At 48.7% G+C, this 17,853-nt stretch overlaps 1 protein-coding gene across 2 annotated transcripts; it reads left to right on the top strand.

Annotated features, from left to right (window-relative positions):
- The first annotated feature begins 2,313 nt into the window (after positions 1-2,313).
- Bnip1 (BCL2 interacting protein 1) lies at positions 2,314-13,431 on the top strand. Of its 2 annotated transcripts, XM_048815407.1 has the most exons (7): positions 2,376-2,471; positions 2,890-3,083; positions 4,140-4,232; positions 7,337-7,428; positions 9,754-9,855; positions 10,596-10,714; positions 12,850-13,431. In XM_048815407.1, exons 2-7 carry the CDS (start codon positions 3,066-3,068, stop codon positions 13,044-13,046), a joined length of 621 nt encoding a protein of 206 aa, XP_048671364.1. In that variant the 5' UTR covers positions 2,376-2,471; positions 2,890-3,065; the 3' UTR covers positions 13,047-13,431. The 2 variants fall into 2 exon arrangements, with proteins under 2 accessions (XP_015348095.1, XP_048671364.1); XM_015492609.2 differs by lacking the exon at positions 2,890-3,083 and having other exon boundaries at positions 2,314-2,471.
- Positions 13,432-17,853: the final 4,422 nt, after the last annotated feature.

Here is a 17,853-nt window from a genome sequence, read left to right as displayed (position 1 = left end):
TGCTCTACTGGTCTTCCTTCTATTTTCATGAAATAGAAAATTTTAGTCTTAAGATATTATCAGGAATAAACAAAAAATATATAAAGACTAGATAAAGAAAAACACTACTGAGGATACAGAAGAAAACTTGAACTAACGGGAAGATATTCCAAGTTCTCGAACAGGAGCAATCAGAGCTATCAGCTCTAAATTACATTAAAAACGTCCTGCTCCTAGTAAAACACTAGTCACAGAGGGTTAAAAGACACGATGTTCACCCGAGGGAAATACAAGTTGGAAGATGTTGGAGGACAGGGATCAATGGGGTGTGTTATCCTAGTCAGATATTAAGAAGCCCATGAGTGGCCAGGCCAGTAAAGCAGATGAAAAGTCTGGAAATCGACTCCACCACATACTAGCATTCAGTTGGTGAGTGTGGCAGGACCACAGAGAGAGGACGGCTGCAGTCAGTGGTGTTGGAACCACTGGGCAGCCCAGAAAATGTGCAGTGACTCCATACCTCACTCCATAAGCCAATATATTTCAAAATGGATAAAGATCTAAATGTAAAATAGAAATAAAACCATAAAATCCCTAGAAGGCAATCCTTTAAAGCCCTGGGTGTGGGGAAGGCCTTTTCAACTTGGACCCCAAATCCAGGAGCCTTAAATGAAGACCAATCAAATTCTGTATAAAACAAAATCTTCTTTAAGAACAACAATAAAAACAATTTGAAATTCTAGAGACCCCCCCAAATAAAAGATTCTCAACACATCTCTAATGATTGCTATATAAAGAGCTGCTAGAAACTAATATGAAAGACAAATGACCCGATACAAAATTGAGCAAAGCAAATACAGAAAGGAAAAGTTTTCAATATCATTTATGATAAAAGAAATGCAAAATAAATAAAGCCTGTTTTTTTTTTCTTTTTTTTTGGCCTAATCTGATGCGTGAAAAAAATCCACGTGTGTGGAAAGGCTATGGGGGACCAGCATTTGTACCACTTGTCTGGTGGGAGTGTAAATCAACATAACCCCCATGAAGAGTCATTTTGACAGGATTGGTCAGAATTTTAGAAAGGACATATCCTTGCACTGGGCAAGTCACTCTTCCTCTCTGTCCTATCTTTTAACCTTGTAGAGTTCTGAGAATTAAGAGATGATGTCGGTGAAGCCCTTAAGATAAAGTGTCTGTAACATTGATGTGATCCCATAGTACTGGTTAGTAATAGGGCAACAGCAACTAACAGGCATTGAGCTCTTAGCACTGCCACGTTATCTGTGTCTCATTTCTGTGAATTGTCTCATTCCACACAACAGCCTCCTGCTTCTGTATCAGATGTGGGTGAAGCAAACACTTAAAGGGAAGGTTCGCGGAGTCCCCTAGGAACGCAGATGGGCCAGCACATAGCCCTGCTTGTAAACCATTCTACCTATGGGGAAATTTCTTTCTTTTTTTTTTTTTTTGGTGGTGCTAAGGATGGAAACCAGGGCCCAGGGCCTTGTACACATGTGCAGTACCAACCACCTCAGCCCTCCAGGGGCCATATTGGTTTTGTGTGTTTGAGTCCATCTCTGGGGAATTACCAGTTTCAAGGGTGGCTGTGAGGATTAAGAGAGATGAACATCTGTAGGCCCTCAGGTCCTCAGAATCTGTGGAGGCTGAGGGGACGTGAAAAGTAGATGGGGCAGGGGATGTGGCTCAGCGGCGGAGCACAGGAAGCTCCCGGCTAGCCTGGCAAGCCTTCCAAGGCCAGAGTCAAAGGAGCCTTCGGAGTCCAGGAAAGGGTGGGGCGAGGGGGTGGCTGAGGGCCTTGAGGCCAACTAGAAGCATGGACTGTTAATGATCAAATGCAGGCGCTACCACTTGTTGAAGGTTTGCTCTGACATTATCCCCATCAAAACCATTCCAGCCAGACAAATATAATCTGATTACACAAGAAAGGGAACTGAAGGACTATAAGCACGTCCCAGTTCCATATTTTAGAAGCATCCCTTTGATAGAGATTGCATACGTTTAAAAAAAGTTAATCACAATTCATATAGTAGAAAATATGAAAAATACAAGGAAATTAAAAAAAAATGACACATCCCAACTGATACTTTTCTTATGTTTTTTCTTCTATGCAAAAAAAAATGTAGTCATTAGAAAGCCCGATAGGTAGAAGATGGACAGTGACCACTGTTAAGCATTCTTGAAATTCTCTTTCTTTTCCTCTCCGTTTTATTAGGGCCAAACCGAGAGGACCCGCGAGTGCTCCCGACTGTCAGACTGTCGCCTGTCGCTCGCCGCTCGCGGCGGTCTCTAGGGGGCGCTGCCCCGAGTCGGGAGGGAAGCAAAAGAAGGCGGTGCGAAAACGCGTTCGAACTTGGGCCCCGCTCCGGCCCGTAGCCGGCGTCTCCAACATGGCGGCCCCCCAAGATGTCCACGTCCGGATCTGTAACCAGGAGATCGTCAAGTTCGACCTGGAGGTGAAAGCGCTTATCCAGGTACTGTTCCCGGGCCCTGCCGGCCTCGCCCTCCCGCGGTGCCGAGCGCGGTCTTTTCCAGGCTCCCTCGCGTCCGCCCCACCCCCCGCGCGCCCGGAGGCGTCCCCGAGGGTGGCACCCGCCGCCTGGCGCAGACCGCCCGCACCTCGCTGTGGTCATGAATGGAGAAATCGAGTAAAGGGCCAGAGGCGGACCCAGGCAAAACCCGGACCCGGACCCGGACCCGGACGCGGAAAGTCCGGGGGGAGGCTCCAGCGAGCGCCTCCTCCCCGCCGGCAGAGGGTCCCCTGGGCTTCGCCGAGCCTTGGGAGGGTCGAGGCCGCGGTGCAGCGAGCCGCTCAGCGGAGGAGGCCGAGTGGGGTCTGCGGGTGCAGCAGGAAGAAACCGAGAGTCCAGACAAGCTGCTTCCCTTTGCTAGGAGCGCCTCCTGACAGTAGAGGTAGATTGCAGAGGTGGCGACCAGCTGTGGCTAAAAATGAAGGACAGCGGGTCTCCCCAGGCAGACCAGCCGCAGAACGATCCAGGCTGAGTGAACCACAGACAAGAGAAGAGGCTTGGTGCCAACGTTGGAATTTCCTGAACTTCACTTCTCCGATGTACAATCTACAGAAGGTCGGGGCCAATTCTGGAAAAAGAAACTGGGGATTGGATTAACACAAATGAGTGACCAGGGTCTGAGCGTGTGGCGCGGTGGTAGAATGTGTGCTCAGCATGTGCACGGCCTTTTGATCCGCAGCACCAGGAAAGAAAGAAAGAAAGAAAAAAAATGACCCTTTTAAGCTCTCTGAATTGCCTGGACCCCCTTCTCCTTCTAGCGCTTGGGTTCTTGTGGTTGCTAACAAGAAAGAGTGGTTGTAACTAGATGTATTGCATTCTGACCGTGTTCCATCTGCTCCATTGAGTGCCTTACACAGATATATGGCCTTAGGACAGGTGCTGTGATAACGATATTGAGGTACAGAGAACTTAAGTAACTTTTAAAGATTGCACAGTCAGTTCTTACAGCCAGAATTTGCACATAATCTGGATCTAGAGTCTGCTCTGAAACCTGGCCCCAATGATTCTGAATTTATTTTCAGAAACAAATTCTAAATCTACCCTTAAACATGTCTGTAAACACTGTGACTTATAACAGATGGTTTGTAAAATCAGATCAAGTTAATCTTCTCATACTTTGCCAGGAATTTAAGCATTCTGGTTTTCAAGTTGGAAGGATCTAAAGTTACAGTATCACTTTTGGGTGCCCATTCTTGTTGGGCATGCAAGCTGCTTTAAGTCTTCATGCTGACTGGGTGATGCTTTGTCAAACTTAAGGGGCTAATAATTGGGTCAAAGCATAGTTATGATTCTATGTACTTGATATTTCTTTTTTATTTTGTGGTGTTGGTGATCAAATCCAGGGCCTTGCACATGCCAGGCAAGTGCCCTACTACTGAACTATACCCCTAGCCTGCTCTTATATTATTGGTTCAACATTAATCTAAAGAAGGATGAGGAAAATGCAAGAGATAATGGTTTTGCTTGTGTCACAAAAGTAAACAGCAAAGATCAGGATGAATTATAGTTAGGCCAACCTTAGTGGGCTGAGTCAGCTTTCTTGCTGTACAGATGACATGATTTCATTTTGTTGCCACAAGAAAGGCCCCTCATCTCTTCCATGTCTCCTAGGATATCCAAGACTGTTCTGGACCCTTAAGTGCACTTACCCAACTGAATACTAAAGTGAAAGAGAAATTTCAACAGCTACGGCACAGAATACAGGTGAGTGTGGCTGCAGAACTGAGATATGGAGAATGGGTCACAACAAAGAGAGCTGTGTCCCCTGTGTAGTCTCTGCTTAAAAGTTGTCCAGGTCCCTCAGACACTATCTGGAATGGGTCATTACATTTGGACAGCGAGGGTGACCGCTAACCTCTCCCCAGTGAGGGAGCAGTGAGGAACTTGAATGCCAGCTGGAAATTTTGAACTTGAAGACCCTAAGATCACTTCAACTATTTTCTCTTGTCTACCGCTCTCTCTGGCCAACTCATTCTCCACCTCAGTCTGTCAACTGCTTTTCTTGCATGTGTCTTCCTGTTTATGGAGACATGGGTCACATTAGTATGCCTGCATTCAGCAATGGGCTAGGTATCTCTCCAAGCACACCAGGGCGTGAGAAGGAGCTGTTGGAGTAGTGGAGCCTCTCCACTGCCTGCCCAGCAAGTGTGAGAGGGGTAGCAGGGTCTGCCCATCTCTGGTGACTCTAGAGGCACTTGGTCTTGCTCCCTGTGGTAAAGACTTGTGCCTCGAGTGTGATGTCACCCGGAAGCCAGCCAGCAGCTTTGTTGGTGCTCAGCAGATGAAGATAGTCTGTTCCAAAGCTGCAGAAACACTGGCCTGTTGGGTCACAGGGCAATAGGATGTTGTGTCCTACGTGTGGCCTTCCTGGGGAGTCTTAAGTTCAATTCTGAAAATACTCAGTTTTTCCCGTAGAGTTAACTTTAGAATTTTAGCAGTCACTCTGCCTAGCTCATCTCTTTGTCTCTATCTCTGGCACTTATAATCATCTTAATTTTTGAAAGATTGTTACTTTCATGGTTTATGTTTGTATGCGTATGAGCAGAAATAAGTTGCTCAGTTATACCTCTTATTTGTTTCTGTCCCCCACCCCTCACACAGGTACCCATTTTCATTTTTTACTTATATATCTTTCCAGAATTTCTCTACTCAAATATTTAAAAAGACAAATGTAATTTCTTACTTATTTTCCATTTCTCATTTAAAAGTTAGCCTAATTATAACACCACTTTTGTAAACTTACAGTATGTATTGGAGGACTTTTTACAGCAGAAATTAAAGAGCTTCCTTGGTCTTTTTGTATAACTATGATTTGTTTTGGCCTCTTCTCTATCAAGGAGGATTGATTTGGATTGTTTCCACTTTTTTTTTTTTTTTTGCTTTCAAAAGCTAATTTATTGCCTAAAAGGCTTTCTTCAGCTAATCCCCTACACCCTCTACCTTCAATACAAGTATTTCCTTGTTCTATTTAAGTATTTACATGCTTACCTGATGTTTATTTTCTTCACTAATTTATGTAAATTGCCTCACTAATATATTTACATATTTTCTGTGCTCCTTGTCCCCATTAGCTCCTCAGCACAGGTATGTCTGCATCTGTCAAGGGGACAGGCTCATACCCAGTGAATGAATAACCCCACCGCAATTCTAATCTACATTCCTGCGCATGTACATGTTCTCTTCATGCCTGGAATTATATCAGAGATTTCTGTTGGTTTGATGTTTTTAACTCTTATGTGATTGTCTTTTTTGTGCATTTGCAACAAAATTGTGATACTAGAAGAGAAATGGCCATATATTCTCAAAATACACTGTTCTACAGGTAGTCGGTATTGACTGTAAATGTCTTGGTTCTCAACCTGGAATTTGAGAATTACTCTACCCCCTTGCTTTTCTCCAGAACTGATGCTGGTTCTCTGTGACTGAACTCCAGGCAGCTTTTCATGAGGAAATCATACATTGCTCCCTCCTGTCCTCCATGTCTCCTCTTCCTGTGCCTCCATTCTTCCATTCAGTAATTCAGTGCCTACTACATGCCAGGCACGAGGGATAAAGGTAGCGAACAACAGTAGATACAGTTCTGCCTTCGGTTTTCAGCCTACTAGGGAATTTTAAACAAACAGTTATGCAAACATCTGATGACATTTGCAAAAATTTTCCAATTCACAATTTTCTCTGCGTTAGCTGGTATTTGGGGAAATAAATTGGAAGTAATTTCTGAGCTATTGAAATGGTGGATACATAGCTTGTTCCAAATTAGCACATGCAAATAAGCATGTAAATAAATAAATTAGTATACAAATAAGCTAACACAGAGGTTTTAGATGAATAGCTGGATTGAAACTGGAACTTGTTTCAATTTGTAAACAAAAAAGTGTGACTTGAGACTTGAGGTGCAGAGACAGCTTTAATTACTGTGTGCTGAAGTCACGGGGGTCTGATAGGCTGTTTGCTGTTCAAGTCTGCAGCTCCTACGCAGGCTGGAGTGTGCTGGTATTGGTTTCCAGGCCATGAGCCTCACCTTCTGCAGACCTTACTGTGAGGCTGTGGCCTGGCCCCGGGCTGATCCCTCTAGAGGCATTCTGCTTCTGCTGGTCTCCTGAGATTATCAAACCTAGGCGTGCTTTCTATTATTTTCTTTAAATTTGAACCCCAGATCAATGTGAGAGCAGCTTCTCTAATTATAAATACCCAGGGAAGTCTTGCTTTTTGTTGCTTTTTTGTTTTTGCATCTCTATCCAGAACCCCATAGTGCCCCCACTGTGTCTCTGTTTTCACTCTGTTGATGGATAGATCTCTTTGCTGAGGGTGTGGCCTTTCGTGGGTCCTGGATTTGTGATGTTTTCAGTTCCAAATCTCAGCCTTAGATGGCCTGAATCTTCATTTTTCTGTCCCTACATGAGCTTTCAAACTCTCAAACTCTTCGTAACCATTCTCTGATGAACTAGGGACAGTAGCCGAGAGAGAGCATTTGGAAACATGTGGCCGTTTGATCTTCTCATGATGGCTAAGTGTGGGGTCAGTGGCTTTCCATGTCAGGCATGCCCTGGTCATAGGGTGGCAGCTCCCACATCCTTGCCGGCTGAGCACTCTGGCTTGAGATTACTACTCACTTTTGGGCCCTGGGGATTTTCCTTACTTCTTGCAGACTGGGCTGTAAGGATATACGTTACCTATCCTTCCTGGATGTTCTGTTTTAAAGGGGGGCTTCAAGTGCCCTTATGCACCTTTGCTAGAAATAGAAATGCTCTTCTGTTTTCATATCGGCTTTCAAAACTGTTTAACACAGAGCTGTTTTCTCCTTGAAGGAACTTGAGCAGTCAGCTAAGGAGCAAGACAAAGAGTCGGAGAAGCAGCTTCTACTGCAGGAAGTGGAGAATCACAAAAAGCAGATGCTCAGGTAGCAGGGCCTGGCCTCACGCCAGCGCCTCTGGGTCCCTTGCTTCCATGAAGCTTCGGGGAGTATTTGCCTAATAAACCCAGGCTCATTGAGTGGTTTGCACAGGGCCGAGGGTGCTCTCCAGCAGTGATTCTGCAGTGGAGGGGGCAGGGGAGCTGTGCATAGTTCACACACAGGAGCACATTTAACAACATGCTGTATTTTATATTTTCGAAACAAAACAAAACCCATGATTAGTTTTATAATACAGGGTCAATTTTATCTAAGAGTAATTGGTACTAGGAAAACTCCAGTGGAAGTGAACCTACTTGAGGGAACAAAATTTTAGATAATGTTATCTAAAAAAATGTCACACTAAAGATGTAAATGAACTTCTGTTATGTCCAACAAAATGGAATTTTAATCCATCTGTGTGCCCATCCTGACTATAAAACCACAGCTATGTGCTACTTACTTTTTAAAAAGATTATAACCTTTGTTCCTGTGTGTGTTTATGTATTTATGTGGTGCTGGGGATGAACTCAGGGCCTCATGCGAAGGAGGCAAGCACTCTACCCAACTACACCCTAGCCCTGAGCTATTTCTTGATTTGAATTGAGGGGGGAATAACTTTTCCAACCGGGTGATCTGAAAACACGAAGCACTACCTTTCCCTTCACATTTGGCTTATGTGGGGTCATCTCGAAGGGTAAGGGTGGTTGCTGCGGAGATTCTGCGGGCTCCAGGAGCTTTCCCAGTCCCTGGTCTTGGGGCGCTCTCACCTGAAGCCCTGCTGTGTCTGTGTTCCTGGGGGTTTTCTCTGAGGCCCTCCTCCTTGGCTTTGCTTCTGAGTCATCTTCCAGCAGCATCCTTGCTGGCCACTGGCCGCTGGCCGAAGCTGCGTGCCCTCGGGGAGGCGCTGACTGGTGGACGGGGTGGGTGGAGCAGTGTCTGGGGCTTTCGTGTTAGTGACTGCTTCGTGTTAGGATACTTTTGCTTTCCTGTTCCACCACGTATACTCCCATCTCAACCTGGAATAGACAGGAGCCTTGTGTCAAGTTCAGCAAGCTGCTCCAGACACGGTCAGCTCAGGACAGGCTTGAGCTGCAAATGGCCATGCATGATGTGGAGCTGGCTGGCATACACGTGGAGGTGAGAAAGCAGTGCCTGAGTACGTATTGGTGGCTGCTGTGGTGGGGACAGTACTTGAGCGGGCTTGGATAGCCACGCTTGTCACACTGTGCAGTGAGTATCTGTTCACCTGTCCTCACCCGGTATATTGTGAGCCCCGGAAGGGCAGGCACTGTGCCCCCTGGTTGCTGCACACCGGGCCTTGCAGAACTCTCTTGCAAATTCTTTGAAGATACAGTTGATTCTTTTAAGATGGCAAGTGTGAAGTGGCATGGCAGGTGCTGCACAGCATCAGAGAGCCCTTGGGAGACCTTTGGCGTTTAGGTGTTATTAGAAACCACCTGAGTTCATGTGCTCTGCTTTGGTTTTGAATATTTCCAGGGATTAGTACAGTTGCTGTGAGCTGGTGCATGAGTTCCTGAGCATGGGTTTCATCCCCAGAGGGGTACAGTTAACTTTTATTTTTTTATGTTTTTTGCAGTGCTGGGGATTGAACCCAGGGCCTTGAGTATGCTGGGCAAGTGCTCTGCCACTAAGCTGTATCCCAGCCTCACAGTTAGCTTTTTTATGGTCTGTCAGCTGTATTGCTATATCTTAGGGAGCTGTTCACCAAATTGGAGTTGTAACCACAAAGTAGATTAGATAAAGAATGTAAATAAATCATGTCAATAAGGCCCCTGCCGATACAGTGTATTTGTACTGCTCTTGAGTGATCTGTAAAGAACTGCAGATCTTGGAGAAATACTGACAAAGGTGGTGCATTTGGTCTTTTTCCTTCTATAACAACACACATTCACTGAGCAGCTAAGGGGTCAGAAACGGTTCTTCCAGTGATGGGAAGGGGCCTAGTGGGTTGGGGCTCTCAAGGAATGGCCGCACCAAGACACACACAGCAGACCTCTAATGCCTTAGAGGTCACTTGACAGAATGGGGCCTTTTGTGCCCAGCTAAGGGGTTGGATGCCACCCTGCAGTCTGGAGGTGTCATGGGGCTGTAAACTGTGCCTGCAGGGAGAATGGCAATGATAGGACATCCTGGAGACAGCTTCTGGGGTCCAGAGGAGAGCTGTTAGGACCTGAGCTACGTCAGTTGCCAGGGCAACTGAGGGGCAGGGATGGGCGCCACGGGCTACGCTTGGAAGGACGGACTGCTGTGACAGCTGGCTGATAGCCGGGGGAGTTGACGGAAACTCAGATGGGACCCTTCTTCTTTCAGCAACCAGACCTCCTGGAGGAAAGCCAACCTCACCTGCAAAATTGCAATTGACAACCTAGAGAAGGCAGAGCTTCTCCAGGGAGGAGACCCCCTAAGGCAAAGGTAACCTGCCTTTTGTCTTTCTGGGCTCAGATAACAGGTAACAGTTGGCCTGCTGTCCAACCCTCTGTGGGACAACATTCGTGCTTAATGTTATTATATTTTTAAAGTATGAAAGAAGTGTATGCTTATTGGTAGTAAATGAGTAAAATAAAGAAAAATGCCACTTACAGAATGAGCATAGCTGCGATCTTGTTGTCCATAAACATTTGGCACATTGCCTCCCCTGTTACTTTTCCTTTCATGTCTTTTACAAAGTCAAAATTGTACTATATATAAATTTAGCATCCTACACTTCTGCATTTTGAACTGTGGCACAAAGACTCAGTTATTTTTTTAAACAATGCACAAAGCATCACTTTAACGTGCCCAGAATGCCATCGTTTAGCCAGTTCCTGCTTGCATATGTCCCCGAGTCTGGTTTTTCGGTGAGGTGAGCGGCACACCTTAGAATGAAAGGCTTTATCCACGTTTTGGGTGGTTCCTTGGGAGGCATCCCAGGCATGAGATTGCCGCGTCAAGGATGAACGTGTCTAACGTGCTCTGTAGACACCGTCACTGATTCCGTCCCTGTCGCGCTGTCACAGTCTGCACAAGCCCCGTCTCTACACACACCCTAGCTGGTGACCAGTCATTTAAAATGCCAGCTAATGTGATAGACGAAGAATTGGGGCCTCGTTTGAACATGGGGCTTTCTTGAGGGCGGTTTAGTTGACATTCCTTCCCCTCCTCTGGGCTTTTAGGAAAACCACCAAAGAGAGCCTGGCGCAGACATCGAGCGCCATCACGGAGAGCCTCATGGGCATCAGCAGGGTGATGTCGCAGCAGGTGCAGCAGAGTGAGGAGGCCATGCAGACTTTAGGTGAGCCCACCCTGGGCGGGAGTCTTCTCCCAGGGCCCCCAGCTCCAGGGCGGCTGCCCCCCCCCCACTTTTGCCCAGGGCTCCTTCGCCTCTGCCCACCTGAAGCTTCCTGGCTTGTGTGGCATCTTGCTCGTGAGGTGAGGTGACATCTCGGGCCTGTCCAGAGTAGGGCACACTGCTCCTGCCTCTCCTGTCTGTGCCTGCAGGTGTGTCACAGACAGCCCCACGCAGCATTTCCAGTAGAGCATTCCTAGGGCCTCAGGGATTCCTGCCCTCCCCTGGGGACTGTGTGCCAGCAGTCGGAGGCAGGAGGCCTGGCGTCTAGTTTTCAGTGAGTGCTCTGGGGTCCTGTGTGACCAGGCAGGTTGGGAATCACGACTGCTGTCGAGACGCCCAGACTGCTACAGCTGTGCTCCTGAGCATTATTTACCGTGAGCTCCTTTTCCCAGGACCAGTCAGAGGCTGCTGAACTTAGAAGAGTCACAGTAGGCGGAAGTAGAGAGCATGGTAGTGTGCAGCCCTGACCGCCCCCTGGCTCCAGCCGGTCTATCTGTCATTTTCAAAATGCTCTGTTTCCTCTGATGATTCATTTTTTAGCTTAATTTTGTGAAAAGGTAAAATACATAACGGGGTTAAAGGAAAGATGCTGTCCATGTGCTGCCTGGTAGAAACATAATGGGAGCCACGCATGTGACTTTGAATTTTCTGGTAGATATGTTATAAACAGTAAAAAGAAATGTGAAGTTAATTTGAATGATATATTTCATTTAAGCCATTATATGTAAAATATTCCCATTTCATCAGGCAGTTAGTAGTAAAATTATTGAAATAGTCACTGCTCAGTGTCCCTGTGTGGTTCAGAAACCACACAGATGTCAGGATCTGAGGGTGCTCAAGTCCCTCATGTAAAATGGCACAGTATTTGCATACAACTACCCACATGCTCCTGTGGACCTTAAGGTACCTCTGGATGATTTACAATACCTAACACAGTGGGAATGCTGTGTAATAGTCGGCACGCTGTGTCCTTCAGGGGAATAGGACAAGAAAAAAATTTCTACATGTTTATTACGGATACATTTTTTTCCCACACGTCCATCCTGAGGTTGGTGGAATCCAGGGGTGTGGAGCCTGAGGAGGTGGCGGAGGCCTGTGTTGTACGCTGTCCCCTCCTGCTGTCTTGAGACCACGTGTGTATTTTATACCTCCAGATCTCTCAGTTTGCATTCGCCATATCTTACATGGTCAGGAGTCATAGAGTGTGTCGCGGCTGCTTATTGTCAGTGCAAAAGGTGCCCAACTAAGTAGAACAAAAAGAAAATACAACAGACCACTGTCCCGAGAGGTCAGAGACCCCTGACCTTCATCCCTCTGGTTCCCTCCCCAGAGCCCACCTGGGCTTCCATTTTCTTTTACATCTGGGGTCCTCCAGGCTGTGAACACAAGCAAATGAACATCCTCAATGCCCCTTCCTGCGCAAGCGGAGTGGCTGTCACCCTTAGCTCCTGCCTTCACGATCAACGCTTGTTCAGTGGATGTTCTGAGGACACCTTACTGGGCTTTGTAGGTGAAACTGGCCAGGCAGACCTTCTTCTCTGAGTGTCAGGCCCATAGTCTGCACTCAGAAGGATTCCTGACTTGGCACAGTGAACCCTTAAGGGACACGGACCTCTTGGGAGTCACCCAGGTGGAGCATAGGTGTTAGTTACATCTTTAAAGCTGAAGCCAGTGTCCAGGACTGAAGGGCTGTACATGGGATGACTCTTGCCAGGGCCCAGGCGGTCCTTGCCTTTGTGTGGATTGCAAAGAGTGCATCTGACCTCAGGTGTCCTGGGGGAGCCACAGCTCACAGGTGGAAGTACCGGTGCCCCCAGCCCATGAGCTGACCTAGCCTGTCTACTTTGGAGAGCTGAGTTTGGTACCTGGGTGGCCCACCTGCCTCCCTTCTCCTTGCTAGTGTCCCTCTTCCATACTCCTGAGCCAACCCCATCAGCTGGCTGGGCCTTGGGAGGAGCCTCCCTGTCCGGGCCGTTCTCTGCTCCCAACACAGTGTGCCTTCTTGGCAGCCAGCGGCAGAAGCTCCTGGCCACACGTGCAGAGGGTCTCTGAGTCAGGCCCTCCCTCTTCTTTTTCAGTCAATTCTTCGCGGACCATCCTGGACGCAAACGAGGAATTCAAGTCCATGTCCGGGACCATCCAGCTGGGCCGGAAGCTCATCACGAAATACAACCGCCGCGAGCTGACTGACAAGCTGCTCATCTTCCTGGCGCTGGCCCTCTTTCTCGCCACAGTCCTCTACATCGTGAAGAAGCGCCTCTTTCCATTTCTCTAACATCCGGGAGCGGCCAGCTTGGTTCTCCTCAGGCCCCTGTCTCAGGAGCCATCCAGCCCGAGCTCCGGCCAGGCTGCCAAACTGAGCCAGTCCCCATCTGCTCCGGTTGCTCAGCAGGTCAGGGAGGAGACTCAGCCCCCAGCTTTTCTGCAGGTGACTGGTGTGTAAAGGGCAGGCAGAGCAATGGGCTGCTTGTGTGACACAGGGACTCCGAGGGCACTGGGCAGTTGAGCACTGTGGGTGGCTGCCACAGGGGCACCAGCTCCAGATGCCCTGCCCCCCTGGAAGCTTAGTGCCCAGTCTGGTGGGGGGACAAGAGAAGAGATGGAAGAAGGGTGACACAAACTCCTGGTCATTCCTTGAATAAACCAGCCTGTATTCAGTAGATGCGGTGTGTCTGTTTCTCAGAATTCGCTCTGGGATCCCTGTGCCTCTTCTTGTCCTGGTTTCTCAGACATGAATTTAAACAGTCTGTCCATTTGTTCAGTAAAGCCTTGATAGGCAGCCAAGGCACCATGTCCCAGACGCTGCGGGTGGTTGCCGAGGTTTGGAGGCCAGCACGCTCCTCCCTCAAGCAGCAGAGTGTCTGTCGGGAGGGGCCTCGCTCCAGCGAGGTGACTCAGGCCAATGTCTGACAGTGCAGAGGGAGAGGCTTTCTGACCACAGCAGCCTGGAGAGTCCAGCGCTGGGCAGTGACTGTGGGGCCAGCTGACCCCTTTCTGAGGTCCAGACCAAGTGGAAGCAAGGAGAGGGAAGCCAAGGAAAGCTGAGGCCCACTTGGACCTGAGTTCTGCTAAGGCCGGGGGCAGGGCCTGGGCCTGGCCAGTCCTGGAGGTGTCAGTGTCTTCTTGAGCTATAGGCCTGCTTGACCTCACACTTGAAGTCCCCCTCCCCACTGCCCCAGAGGACCTGGAAGGGGTGATGTGGAGGAAGAAGGGTCAGTGGAAAGAACATGGATTTTGGACCTTGGTTGAAGCACTGGGCTTGGAGTCTGGGGCTCTAGATTGGTGCTAATACACGACCCAGAGTGGGTTACCCATTTGTAGAGTGGGGGTGATTGTTGGTGTCAAGTTCAGAGTCAAATTGAGAATCAGAGGACAGTGTGAAGAAGCAGATGCAGCCCCTGGCCAGGCTTCCTGAATGCTGCCATCCCCGGGGCTCTGGGCCCTGAAATGTCCTGCAGCAGAAGCCCCTGGGTTCCAGAAGAGCTGGCCAGGCAGAGACCAGTCTTTAGACCTGTGGGAGTGGAGGGTGTTGAGGGCTGGGGCAGTGTGTGGGGCAGTACCAAGGGCCACGCTGGATTGCCTGCAGTCCTCATTGCTAGCTTCACAGTAGGTCCTGAGTAGTACGTTATGTGTTTTCGATAGTTCTGTGGTCCCAGTTACCTATGGTCAACCATGATCTGAAAATGTTAAATGGAAAGTTCTGGAAATGAAAAGTTTGCAAGCTTTAATTGCATGCTCTTCTGAGCAGCACAATGAGCTCTCAGGCCATTCTACTTCCTCCTGCCCAGGATGTGAGTTGTCCCTTTGTCCAACACGTCCACACTGTGCCTTTAGCCTCCTGCTAGGCCCTTCGGCGGCCTGGTCAGCTGGCGATGCACTGCTGGGGATCGCAGTGCACAGGGTCTGTGCTGGCCGCACTGCAGCACCCACCAGGGGTTTCAGAGCCAGCCCGGGGTGGAGGGCTATTGTGTGGGCCACTGTGATGGAAACATACTTCATATAGACCATCTTTAAACAGTTCTTGGCCCCAAAAGACATTCAGCACAAATTATACACACATGTGTCTTATTTTGGGTCAAATTAAAGCTGAGAATAAAGCACAGATGGGAAGTTCCCACTCGGATTCCAGCTGTACGCGCAGCAGATGGGTGCCCTCAAGTCGGGATTTTCTTGTCTCAACATTTCTCTTCACTACTTCCTGCTAATCGGAACAGCCTCCTCACAGTATGGAGATGTGTGGCTCCATACTCCCTGAAATTCTCCCTCTGACCTGCCGCTTGAATATAGCATCAAACTTGACCCATTTTGAAACATCCTGTCCTACAACCCTGCCAGACTGGCCTGCAGAAATCCGCTCTCCTGCGATCAGCCATGAGAGGGCAGTGTCCACATTCGCTCTGTCTTGAGATAGGTATGAAGGGCTCCTTAGGCCATTTGAAAAACTCTTGTGGATTTTTTTTTTCTTTTTCTTTCCAGATTTTTTTTTTTTCTTAATCAATGTGTGAAGTTTACCCATATTTTGGTTTTGGAGTATATTTCATGAGTGGCTTTAGTTTTCACTCTTAAGCAATAAGGTGAGTTCATGTGCTACATTGCTACATGTGCTACACCGAGCCTTCGATGAGCCGACAGTCAAGGAATTAAAACACAGCAGCCCTCAAGACGGTTTTCATTCAAGAAGTGTTTCCGAGCACCCACTATTTGCCAGGCATTTGTGTTAGGGACACAGTGAACACAAGATTCCCTTTGTCGTGGAGCTTATGATTTGTGGGGGAGGGTAAGCAGGTAATTCATACGCGAAGTCTGCACTGGGTTGGAAAATGCAGCTGGCTCTCTGCATCCCTTGGATTCAATCATTCTTGGGTTGAAAATGTGTGTGACTTCATTCCCTGTCATTACCCCCAATTAGCATAGCTATTCACAGACATTCACATGTCTTAGGCATTACAGGTCACCTAGAGGAGATTCAAAGTGCACAGGAGGGGCTGGGGCTGGGGCTCAGTGGTAGAGCACTCGCCTGGCTTGTGTGTGTGAGAGGCCCTGGGTTCGATCCTCAGCACCGCATATAAATAAAGTGAAAAATCCACTGTCAACTAAAAAATATTTTATTTTATTTTATTTTTTTTACTCTTTATTTATTTTAGTTTTTTTCGGCAGACACAACATCTTTGTTTGTATGTGGTGCTGAGGATCGAACCTGGGCCGCACGCATGCCAGGCGGACGTGCTACCACTTGAGCCACATCCCCAGCCCCTAAAAAATATTTTTAAAAAATAAAATGCACAGGAGGATGTGCATGGGTTCTCTGCAGATCCTGTGCCATTTTATATGAGGAGCTTGAGCTCTGTGGGGTTTGGTGTCCTCGGGGGTCCTGGAACTGGTCCCTTTGGACACAGTGGACAAGACAGTGCCTTCGGGGAAGGGGAACAGGCTCATGGCTATCTGGGACATGGAAATGGGTAGGTATGCAATAAGCAGGAAGAAGAGCAGTCCAGGATGGCTTTTTTAAAAACAAGAAAAATTATCTAATAAAATGTCTTAAATTTTAGATCTATGGTCTAAATCATTTTAAATGCATTCAAAGAAAAACTCATATACACATGTTGGCAGCAGCACTCTCCCCAGGATCCAGAGGTCCTTTGGCAAGTGGGTGAACAGAATGGTGTATGCACAATGGACGCCACTCAGCTAGGGAAGGAGGCTGAGCCGCCGCTGCGCACCGAGCCTTGAAAACTCTGCGCGTTTAAGAAGCCAGCTATGGAAGGCCACATGTCATGTGATTCCATTTATATGAAGTACCCATGTGGACAGCTGGTTGGTGGTGGCCAGGGCCAGGGCCAGGCGAGGAGGAGACTGCAGTGACTGCTTAAAGAATGTGGGATTTTCTTTGGGGCTCATGACAATGTTCTGGAGGCACCCATGCTGCAAACTGCCGTGAATGCACAAAGCATCACTAATGGCAAATTTTATGTGTATTTTGCCACAAAAATCATCAAAACTGTCTTGTTTATGGGAGGGCTTTTAAAAGGATTTAAAACGGGATCTGATTGGACCTGAGGGCAGTGGCGAAGCTCAATGTTACAAATAGACAAGGCTGGGCGCCTCCTCTTACCTGAGGAGTCTGAGGCAGTCAGTCACAGTCAGGGAGAGCCGCGTGGGCTCGCTGCTCTACGGCATCTGGTCTCTGGATATGTGTTGAACGACGAACTCAGAACTACTGACCTGTGTGCTGAAGGATGGTCTGGATGGCCAATGTTATGTGACGTGCCACAGTTAAACCTTACAGCCACCTTCTGCGTGGTCAGGTGGTAAGCTAGGGGAGGGTCCTGCTGAGAGCAGGGGGAACAGAGGCCAGGTGGGGACAACACAGGCACCTGCGGGAACCGCAGGGAAGCCAGTGTGGCCGGAGCAGAGCGCAAGGTCTCTATCCTGAGGACTCTACACCGAATCCCTCCCGGAGGCAGTGATCCCCTGGACACTGGTTCCCTCAGAAGCCTCCCCGCCCCGGGCACCAGGCTCTCTGGGTTTTCCTCTTGCTTCTTGGACGCTCTCAATTTTGGTTCATCTTTTCAACCTGAAGTGCAGACTGAACTCGGGTTCTCTCCCCCTGTCCTGAACCTCTCTCAAAGACAAGGTGGCCGCGGCCTCACAGCAAGCCCGTCACTGTGGGAGGACCTCCAGTGGTTCCCAAGCCACAGCCGTGCCACGGACTTCCCGGCAGAGCTGTGGACCCAGACTGTCTCCATTCCCCTGTCCTGGGCTCAGCAGACCTCCTGGCCTCCCTGAGGCCGGCCGACCACACTGTCCTCAGGGGTCCTGTGGGGCTCACCGAACACCATCCCAAAATGTGACTGCGAGACCAGAATATGCTGTCCCAAGGTACACCTGCACAGCCGTCCTCTACACAGCACTTAGGCGCACAGGGCCAACCCACAGCAGGACGCATCTGCAGGGGGAAGAGAGAGCTGTCACCCACCCTCCCCTGACCCCCATAACCCGCCCCTGCCCTGGGGCCCACGGCTGTCGGTCCTTCCTGGAGCCCTCCAGGGGGGCCTCGGCAGCCGAACGCCTTCAGGTCCACC

Source organism: Marmota marmota, unplaced genomic scaffold (assembly GCF_001458135.2).
Source record: "Marmota marmota marmota unplaced genomic scaffold, marMar, whole genome shotgun sequence".
Lineage (NCBI taxonomy): Eukaryota > Metazoa > Chordata > Mammalia > Rodentia > Sciuridae > Marmota > Marmota marmota.
Note: the sequence above shows the minus strand (reverse complement) of the source record. Positions and strands in the feature narration are given on the sequence as shown.

Bases quoted from the DNA above. Each gene is read 5' to 3' on its own strand.
- Bnip1 (XM_015492609.2), top strand. From the start codon at position 2,388: ATGGCGGCCCCCCAAGATGTCCACGTCCGGATCTGTAACCAGGAGATC. The intron at 4,233-7,336 runs GTGAGTGTGGCT...TTCTCCTTGAAG, and splicing joins AGCTACGGCACAGAATACAG to GAACTTGAGCAGTCAGCTAA. The intron at 7,429-9,753 runs GTAGCAGGGCCT...TTCTTCTTTCAG, and splicing joins CACAAAAAGCAGATGCTCAG to CAACCAGACCTCCTGGAGGA.